This window comes from Pavona decussata, unplaced genomic scaffold (genome assembly GCF_977016875.1).
Source record: "Pavona decussata unplaced genomic scaffold, jaPavDecu1.1 SCAFFOLD_169, whole genome shotgun sequence".
In the NCBI taxonomy this organism is placed as follows: domain Eukaryota; kingdom Metazoa; phylum Cnidaria; class Anthozoa; order Scleractinia; family Agariciidae; genus Pavona; species Pavona decussata.
Window position 1 is genome coordinate 207,487 of NW_028145580.1, and position 10,849 is coordinate 218,335.

The window sequence follows — 10,849 nt, forward strand, 5'->3', positions numbered from 1 at the left end:
CAACAATTTCAAAATATGACTATTGAGGCTTTATTCCACCAAATTAAGAAAACCAAATTAAAATCAAGAAAACCAAATTAAGAAAAGCCAGCCTTGGAACAGCTGCAACGGAAGTTTTATAGGAAACTTCAACCATGAATTGACAGGATAACATCAGCGAGTATTCATTTTATAGCATATGGACAAACCGTGATAAAATTATAATAATAATAATAATAATAATAATAATAATAATAATAATAATAATATAACATGAAATAACAATGAAATAAAAACTATGCATTGAAGAAACTGTAAGAGATATCTTTGCTGACGTCATTGTTTACATTTTGCCTCATTTGCATATATCAAACAACCAGCTCCGAACAAATAGGCACTCTAAACTAAAACAACATGTCAATCTTGGTATTCGGTTTAAATATTGACGACACTGAGACATTTGACTAGATAATACCAATTTGCAAAGAATGCATGGCTTGGTACCAATTTTTGATAATCATGACGTTCGTTTATTAAAATACTGTCTAACCTGCCACGCACAAATTTTCCGAAAATGCTCTTTTTGCCAAGCACTTTTAATTTATGAAGACCACATATCTGCCATTAGCTAGTTTTGTAATTACAATGTTGCAAATGAGGCGAAGCATTTGCTGAAATATCCGCTATAAAATTTCACAAAGTTCATAGTCTGTTGCCCGTGCACAATAGCTGTCCTAGGTCCTAAGACGCCCACGTATGTTCTCTATACCAGTGTGTAAAGCCTGGTTCACACTAGCAACGTAACGACATAATGACATAATGACATGGGCATAATGACATAAAGAAAAGATCAGTTTTTTTTTCTTTATTTACTGATGTCAACCAGGCTTCGTGCAATTGAGTGACAAGCATCTGTTTTCGCAGACAGGTAAGTATTTAAAACAGGAAACTATTGTTACCGGCTTACATTATTCACAGCACGTATCCTGCTAAATTACCCTTTACTCAATTTTTCTTTTTTCGAGTTACATCTTGAAAGCGCTTCTCTCCGTCTGATATCCGCACAAGAATTACCACTGTTCAGCATCCTTCACTCAGGTAAGCTATTTAAGCTAAGGGAACTCAGAAAACTCGATGAAGAACTCCAAGTTTGCTATTTGTCTTTTTTAAGATGTTACGAACACTGAAAGGTGCGATTTAGCCACAACGGTGGTACCAGAATTAGACCTGCTTGCACATGAGCTTGCTAGTTTTTCTCAATAACAAGTAAGAATGCGACAGGCTTTTTTTATTATCTTGTGTAGTTCAAAATTTGGCTGCTCAATAATTGGCAAAAACTCTGTGGAAACTAAAAACATTTAAATAAAAATTTGCACCTCGAGAAGATTGCTGGATTAAACAAGTAGCGGTTTTGCGTCTTTCCAAGTTGTTATATAAGGTTATATATATTTTGGAGTACAAAAGTGCAACAAAATTTTGTCACTCAGGACACCTGCTAACTTGATGAGGATAATTCATCACAGCAAGTTTGTTCATACGAGGGGCACCCAGCGGTAGTTTTCTCTCAGATCCTTTAAAACGCTATTTTAGGCTATCTGGGTGCCTTTAAAGCTCTGTAGGTTCTTTTTAGGCCGCGCAGGTCATTCTTGAGTCCGGCCAACTTGAATCGAAATTACTAGGGCATCTTTGTCCATTTCCCGAAAACCTTAGGTCTTATTTCCTTTCCGAAAATCTTAGCTGACCCTTTTTCGGTACTCGAAACGACATTTTTATCAATCCGAAAACACTAGGCCTTAAGTTTAGAAAATTGTAGGGGATTAAGGGTCTTCCGAACAGATAATTTACCGAACACGAAACGATCCGTTGGGTGCCCTTGTTCATACTTCAGATCTTTTACACCGGAATCAGGTTGATTAGCTCGCGGAGCTGACGGGAAGTTTGCCGTAGAATGTCCTGAAGTCCGTTTTGGTTTTCTGGCCTCACGATTCCGTCGCTAGTAATGCAGTCGACTTATAACAAGTCTAGGCGAAGGCTAATTTTCGTGGCTAACATCGCTTAATGCTTCTCTGTCGCAAAAAAAATATACCAGCGCCTGCGGGCAATACGGCCAGCTACACAGGGTAAGGCTATGTCTACACTATACCGGATAGCTCTTGTGTCGTCACCAAAAACATGTCAGATAGGGTCACCGATCACCCACACAAAACGTCGCTTTCGTATCGATTTTTGTGCCGGAGTGATGCTGCGTTGCTTTGGTGAATCGTCACATATCAGATAGGTTTTCGTAACACTTTCTTTAGTTGTGTGAACAGAGAATCGGACCGAAACGGCAGTGAACAACGAAGAGCGACTATTGGATTCTAGAGGAATTAGATGGCGGCGGCAATGGTTCTACTGTGGTTGTTCTGTTCGCATAAAACGCAATCCAGCATAGTACAGACATAGCCTTAATGAATGTAAATATATGAAACATTTGAACTGCGATAGAAGAAAGATCATCGCAGTTAGTACGCAACTTAATCAGTTGCGAAAAGAAAGGGTTCTTTTAGGCTTTCTTTTCGCAACTGCTTAAGTTGCGTACTAACTGCGAGGATCTTTTTTCTATTTGATCTTTCATCCGCGTTCAAAATATGTTTCATATATTCATAATTAAGAGAATCTTTGCTGGCCTCATTGTTTACATTTCGCCTCATTAGGATATATCAAACAACCAGCTCCGAACAAATGGACACTCTAAACTAAAAGAGCATGTCACTCTTGGTAGTCATTGGTGTGACATGCTGAATATTTTCTGAGAAATTTGCTTTCATAATACTAAAATTTACAAAGAACGTTTGGCTTGGTGGCAAGAGTTGTCATACATTCTTTGCAAATTTGATGCTTATAACGTTCGTTTATCTAAGTACTGTTAAACTTTCAACGCACAAATTTTCCGAAAATGTTAATATTGCCAAGCTTTTTCAATTTATGAAGACCATTTAGCTAATTTTGTCAGTAATTATTGTAATGTATGCTGATGAGGGAAAACATTTAAACAACGATCCACTATATTTAAGTGGTTATCGTACGAGAGGATATGACTTTACATAAGGTGTGAAGTTGTTTTATCAGTGCATGGCGATACAATGTATATCTTTACAAACACAATAGAGGATACGGTTGGTGATATACCTCAAGTATCTTTAACATGTTAGTGAGAATTAGCCTGCGTCGTCGACGGACTCTAATAACTGCGGCGGTAATAACCGTCTGTAAATTAGCGCCAAAATCCTTTTTCTAGACCCCTAACAGCGTACCAGCATCTGAGTACTGGTCTCTGATTGGTTATTACCGGGGATCATAGTCCGTCAGACTAGTAAGAATTTGTTGTTGGTCTGATCACTGAAAACTGATATCAAAGTTTTGTACGAAGGCTTTTAAATAGTCTAAAGTTAAACTGAAGACCTTAGTTTTCATGTCAAAGTGGACGATAGTTTTTTTTTATGAAAACTATAAACATACCGCGCAAGAAATGTGCTTAAATCTACCTTTACCACTAAATTGCACTAATTATCGTTCAAGTTATTGACAAGTGGTTAACGCAGAAAGTGAAATCTAGCCAGGCAACTATTATTATCGACTCCCATCATTCAAAGCACGTATCCTGCTAAATTGCCCTTTACTCCGCTTGTTTTCCGAGTTAGATTTTGAAAGCACTTGTTCTCCGCCAGATAGCTGAACAAGAACCACCACTGCTCAGCATCTGTCACTCAGGTAAGCTATTTAAGCTATATTTAAGCTAGGGGAACCGAAAAACTTGATGAAGAACACCAATTCAGCTGTGTTTTTCGTGAGGTTACGAACACTGCGAGGTTCGGTTTAGATACGATGGTGGTAAAAGACCTGGCTACACACGAGCTAGCTTTTGTTAATGAAATGACGAGTTGGAATGCGACAGGCTTTTTTTATTTTTATTCTCTTGTGTAGTTCAAGATTTGCTTGCTTTATAACAGGCAAAACAGCTGTGAAAAATACGACAAAAATTGATAAGGAAAAATCTGCATTTCAAGAAGATTGATTGAGTAAACAAGTAGCAGTTTTTCGTCTTTCCAAGTTATTTAATATATAATTATACCAAGTTATACTTCCTGGCATACACGCAAGCAAAAAGGTTGTAAAGTTTATTACTTTCCTTGAGTGAAATCTTCTTGTTCAAAACTGGCCCGCTGTATTTTCATAGGACTTTTAAGGAAAGCTTGTCACTCAGGACACCTGCAAACGTTTTGAGGATAATTCATCACGACAAGTTTGTTCATACTTCAGATCTTTTACACCGGAATCAGTTTTGATGCTTTTGCCCGCGAGGATGGCGGAATGTTTGCCAAAATTTTTTCCGAAGTCCGTTTTTATTTTTCTGGCCTCGCGATTCCGTCGTTGAGGAAGTTCTCTTTCGGCGCCATAAGAAGTCGACATCTATCAAGTCTAGGCAAAGGCTAATTGTCATTGCGAACACCACTGAAGGCTTCTTCGCCACAAAAAAAAAATACAGATATATGCAAGCGCGCGCTGACAATATTGCAACCCACTCAGGCTAAATGTTTATTGAATAGTTGGTTTTATAATCCAAGTTATATTTCTTTATGCTATATTGATATAATGCCAAGTTGGAATAATATTTAACCCGTGTAGGACGGTACATCCCTTGGTTATTACATGTCTCCAGCCGAAGCTAATTAGGCTTTACAATATCAGAGTGCAGAAGATGGCGTGTAGATACAGGATGTTAATGGTTATTTCGCTCAACGTACGCTGTGCTCGGGTACCTTGATGTACCCGCGATTTCGCCCCCCCCCCCCCCCCTCCCCCTTCCCACGATGGACACCTCACATAATTTTAAGTCTTAAGGCTGATGTCGTGCGATCAGTTCTTTGCCTTCTGACCGAATTAGTGCGTCGTTCGCGCAGATTTTAAATTTTGATTTCAACAGCCGTTTCCAGATAGATATGGACTATTTAAAGCAACAGTTTTGTTGTGAAAAAAAATAAGGTCATTTTAATCGCCAAAAAGCTAAGGAAGCTGATATTTCAAAGAAGACCCTGGAAACCTTTAGCACAAGTCGCCTTCAAAAACGAACAGCAATTATACACGACTTACCTTTCAATAACAGTGGAAGGAATAATCTTTTAGATACAAAATATGTACGGTTGTGATGGACATGCACCAGTTAGAACCCACAAACATGACTACGGAGACCTGATCTTCCTAAATTAAGGAAAGGATTTCAACTAGAGTTAAACCTTAAATGCCAGCCTTGCAACAGCTGCAACGGACGTTTTATGGGAAACTTCGACCACCGATTGTCTGTTTTCTTTTGACGACAACATAATATCAGCGGCGAAAACATGATAACATGAAAAAATAATGAGAAAGGGAAATAGCAATACAATCAAAAATATGCAATAAAGAAACTGCACGAGAATCCTCGTGACGTCTTTGTTTACATTTTCATACTTAAAACGTTCGTTTATCAAAATACTGTTTAAGCTACCACGAACAAATTTTCCGGAAATGCTAAGTTTCCCAAGTTCTTTAAATTTACGAAGACCATTTATCTTTCAGTAGCTGGTTTTATCCTTTATGCTAATAATGTATGCTAATGAGGCAAAACATTTAAAAAATTTATTACTTTGTAAATATTCCTCGCACAGAAATATTTATAGTCTCATAATAAACGTTACAAGAAAAGAAATAAAGGAAAAATAATGTTTGGTTATGGTTCAAATTATTTGAGCGTTTACTTTAAAATTAGGGCGTACTGTTTACAAATTTGCACTGCGAATGACGAGCACAAAATGTTCAAAACAATTAATGACCCTAGGAACATTTCTCCTAAAGAAATAATTCTAGTCTCTAACTAAAATTTACGAAAAGAATACAGGAAAAATAATGTTTGGTTGTGGCCTGAAATATTTCAGTGAGCGCTTAAAATTAAAGCGTGTTTACAAAACTTATGCGCTGTGAATTGCGAACGAATTACACAAGTCCAGCACATAATGTTCAAAACAATTCATAACTCTGTGAATATCTCTCTCACAGAAATATTTCTTACTGAAATATTTCAGTGAGAGCTTTAATTTAAAATTAGAGCGTGTTTACAAAACTTATGCGCTGCGAATGGGAAATGAATAAATAGAGAAGCCCAACAAAAATTTTTCAAAACAATTCATAACTCTGTGAATATTTCTCTTACAGAGATAATTCAAGTCTCTAAGTAAACGTTACCAAAAGGAGAATACAGGAAAAAATAATGTTTGGTTGTGGCCCGAAATATTTCAGTGAGCGCTTTAATTTAAAATTAGAGCGTGTGTTTACAAATTTAAACTTAGGCGCTGCGAATGGCGAATGAATTAGAGAAGCCGAACACAAAATGTTCAAAACAATTCATAACTCTGTGAATATTTCTCCTACAGTAAAAGTTATAGTCTCTAAGTAAACGTTAACAAACGGAGAATACCGGAAAAAATAGTGTTTGGTTGTGGTCCGAAATATTTTAGTGAGCGCTCAAAATTAGAGCGTGTCTACAAAACTTTTGCGCTGTGAATTGCGAGTGAATTACACAAGTCCAGCACAAAATGTTCAAAACAATTAATAACTCTGTGAATATTTCTCTTACAGAAATAATTCTAGTCTCTAAGTAAACGTTAGCAAACGGAGGATACAGGGAAAATAATGTTTGGTTGTGGTCCGAAGTACTTTAGTGAGCGCTTAAAATTAGAGCGTGTTTACAAAACCTATGGGCTGAGAATACCGGTAGCGAATGAATTAGTGAAGTCCAACACAAAATGTTCAAAACAATTCATAATTCTGTGAATATTTATCTTACAGAAATAATTCTAGTCTTGGTAAACGTTAACAACCGGAGAATACAAGAAAAATAATGTTTGGTTGGGGTCCCAATTATTTCAGTGAGCGCTTAAAATTAAAGCGTGTTTACAAAACTTATGCGCTGCGAATGGCGGATGAATTAGAGAAGTCCAACAGAAAATGTTCAAAACACAACATAACTCTGTGAATATTTCTCCTACAGAAATAATTCAAGTCTATAACTAAACGTTAACAAAAGGAGAATACAGGAAAAATAATGTTTGGTTAAGGTCCGAAATATTTAAATGTTTACTGCGTGTTTACAAATGTGCCCTGCAAATGAATTACACAGTCCAGCACAAAACATAACTCTGTGAATAGCTCTGTGAATGTTCAAAATTAATTTATGCACGAATATTTGTCTTATGGCAACGATTTAAGTATTTGTGTATAATTTGAAGTATGTTAAATATGGAAAATTACCGACAATTGCCTGCAAAAATAAATTTAATTTCTATACGACTTGCGAGTTGCTTACTCACCCAGCTCACCACATGTTTGTTTACAATTAACATTTCGCCTGTTTGTTCGTCACTCTTTGGGGTTCAAATTTGCTTATTAGCCGCCTGCTTTCTCGACATATGTAGTTTGATAGCATATTTAACGAATACAAGAAATCAGTGTTCTTCAAAATTCTTGTTTGTTTTGTAATTGAAGTTAGCCATCCCACTTCCCGCCGAAAAAACGCGGGTTGCCACACAGGTTGAGTGTAACTTACATAGAGGGGCGGAGGTACGACGGACGGTCGGACGGTGACGTCATAACCCAAAATTTTCGCTTTCATGGGTCTTCCAAAATCTCTTATAAATAGGGCTCTGCGCGCGCGCCTCCGGCGCGCTAAGCTCCGCTATAAATACTGAATTTAACATGCCTTTTTTCGTTGCAGAGGGAACATTTTATTCAGAATTATTTCCAGCACTGAGGAATCGGGTGAAGGAACAATTTCTGTTCTGTAAGTGGCCTGAAAGAAATATCTTGTTCCGCTGTGTCCGAATTGAGGGATTCAGGTGGTTGTAACTTTTCATTTTAATTTTTTCAATGGGTCTCAAATATCTAAGAAAGAATCAGTTCCGAAACAGTTGTGCCCTGGAGTTTTAAATAGATAGGGAAAAGTAATGTTTAAAGGAGGAATTTTTAATAACAACCTCGTTTTGTGTTAAGTCAACTTTTCTGTGACATTGGATACTCTTGCCGCAACTGACTAACAAAAAATATGGTTGACGTGATTTTAGCAGTATTTATGTGATTTATAAACATGAGAAATTTGCAAGAAAACTGTTTTCTTCGGATCAATTATATTAGGCCCCAGGGCGAGTTTGTTCTCACTGGAACAAACCCTCACGTTTCCGTTTTTGAAGGTTTCATTATTCAGAAGGTAGCAGATTTTTGAACAAAAAATTTTCAAATAGATGAACTCGTTGCTAGCTATAGTTACTTAGATTATTGTTATAAGTTGCTTAGTCGGTAGCTAGTGACGTTGAAACATGTTTCGAACGTACAATTCTCTTAGCAGTGACAATTGGTACAGTTATAGCAACCATGAACGAATCATGTGATGTGTGAATATTATATTGATTTGCGCACGGAGCTGGCGGGATGTTGTCCAAAGAATAAATTTTCCCAAAATATGTTTTCGTTTGTCCCGCCTCGCGACTAGGTCTCTTGTAATGCTCTCTTTCGGCGCCATAAACAGTCGGCTTGTGGGAGTTCTAGGCGAAGGCTATTTAGTTCTCGCGGCTTACGCCGCAACAAAATTATAACGAGCGCTCGGACAATACCGCCAGGTACACGGGGTAATTTTATCATCACAAGGTAATCGACTTTATCATCCAACTTATTTTTGATATATCCTTTGGAGACATGACAACAATCAGTTCTCTGGTAACAAAATATGCATCAACTACAAGACCAGAAATCGACGTATGAAGCTTTTTCCTTGTCATCTTAAAACATGCATAAATACTGAAGTTAACATGCATTTTTCGTTGCAGAGGGAATATTTTTTCAGAATTATTTCAATCACTGACGAGGCGGTTAATTTGAGTCCTGTTAAGGTATGTACTGAAAAATTCTTGTTCTGAAACGTATTTTTTTTTTATTTATTAATTTTTTTGGTTGTTGTTTTCTTTTTTTTTCTTTTTGGCATAGAAGCAAAAGGTTATTTAGGTGTACAAGGATAGTGGATGCTATCTCGCCTAGAAACATTGATTTGGCTTCCATTGGCAAATTTCATAACACTTTTGCTAAACAGATCAGGAATGGCAAAGGAACAATTCACCCTTAAATACAATTTCTACTTCTTTTTTTTTTTCCTTATTATTTTTCAGAAAGATGGTTAATTCTTCCAATCAGCAAAACGGAGCACAAAATGAAACAAGTTTCCCGTGGCTCTCTTCATCTGAGTGCATTGCCTGGCTTACAGTACTCGTGACCGAGTCTGTTGCTATATTAACACTTAATATACTTACAATTATTGTGTTCATAAAAAATCGCAGTCTTCGTAAGCGCAGCATGTACCTGGTGATCAACCTGGCAGCTGCAGATATGTTTGTTGGAGGATGTTCAGAAATCATAACTTTTGTGTCGTTAAGAGAAATTTGCTACTTCTGGGATAACCGAAGACTTCCTCTTCTTGCTTTCATGTACATACAGTACTTGTTTCTTTCAACTTCTCTGACAAACCTCGCTGCGATCTCGTTAGAAAGAGCGCACGCGACGTTTCGTCCTTTCGGGCATCGTATTATTAAAAAGTGGGTGTTTGGATTTATTATTACAATCATTTGGGTTACATCGGGGATGTTACCAACTGCTTTATATATACTTTCTAAGTCGATGGAGCATAGGAATATTTGGAGTTTATTCAATGGTTTTTGTTTATTTGTAATTTGTGTTTCTTATGTGTCCATTGCTGTCAAAATTTCTTGTGGGGCTCATCCTCAGCACCATGGTGCCACCAGTCGAGAGAGAAAACTAACCAAAACATTGTTCATTGTGACTGTGGTATCTTTACTGCTGTGGCTTCCAGATACGATATGTTTTGTCCTGTGGTTCTATTTACCTTCCTTTCTTCCTCCTTTCCGGGTGTATTTTCATTTTGTTAACGCTTTCGTCGTTTTGTTTTATGCAAACTCCCTTGTCAATCCTATTTTATATGCAGTCAGAATGCCAGACTTTAAAAGAGCTCTCGTTTCACTTTTTCGACGTCAGCAAAGACAAGTTGAGATTATTCCCCTCGGTCGCTTGTGATTACTAAGGGTATTTGTTACCATACAAGTTTAGTATTATCGGCTAAACTGGAAGTCTTACACTACAGTTTATTTCTTAAAGCGACAAAAAATAGCGAAAAGGAGGGCACCAGAAAAGGAACTTGCCAAATGAATTTCAAAAAAAATACATGTCTATTGCATTTGGCAGTGTGGTTCGTCATCAGTAATCACGTTCGTATTTTAAACGGACCATCAGTACCAAATGACATCTTGACAAATATAAGTTTGGAATCTTGAGCAATTATCCATTTTAAGCTTTGCAATGATGTGTGCTAGTGCATTTCAGTTTGTGTTGTTTATGTCAGCGGTCGGGACAGATCCCTCTCTCATTTGATGTTGCAATTCAGTTACACACACACACACACACACACACACACACACACACACACACACACACACACACACACACAAAATGAGTTGAAAAAAATATTTCAAAATGCCAGTGCGAAGGTCTTTGTGAGCTATTTGATAGACGAGGGCAGAGTGGATACTGAAATCTAGAGCTCGTTCCTGTGATAGGCGCATGCAAGGAAAGATTCACCAAGCCCTCCTAAGTTAAGATGTCTCTTCAGTATTGTTTCTTAATAAAAGCCTATTGTAGGAATAACCAGGCTTACATTGCGCATTCTTATTGTGCATAATTTCTTTCGTCATTAGCGCGCGTCTTTACTCCTAAACGAGGATGGTGACCTATCTTTTTT

The 10,849-nt window shown here is 37.3% G+C and overlaps 1 protein-coding gene across 1 annotated transcript; it reads left to right on the forward strand.

Annotated features, from left to right (window-relative positions):
• Positions 1 to 949: 949 nt before the first annotated feature.
• LOC146464052 (trace amine-associated receptor 5-like) lies at positions 950 to 10,555 on the forward strand. The gene is made up of 5 exons (XM_085083738.1): positions 950 to 1,077; positions 3,690 to 3,732; positions 7,769 to 7,834; positions 8,874 to 8,936; positions 9,210 to 10,555. Exon 5 carries the CDS (start codon positions 9,214 to 9,216, stop codon positions 10,126 to 10,128), a length of 915 nt encoding a protein of 304 aa, XP_084939864.1. The 5' UTR covers positions 950 to 1,077; positions 3,690 to 3,732; positions 7,769 to 7,834; positions 8,874 to 8,936; positions 9,210 to 9,213; the 3' UTR covers positions 10,129 to 10,555.
• The last annotated feature ends 294 nt before the right edge of the window (positions 10,556 to 10,849 follow it).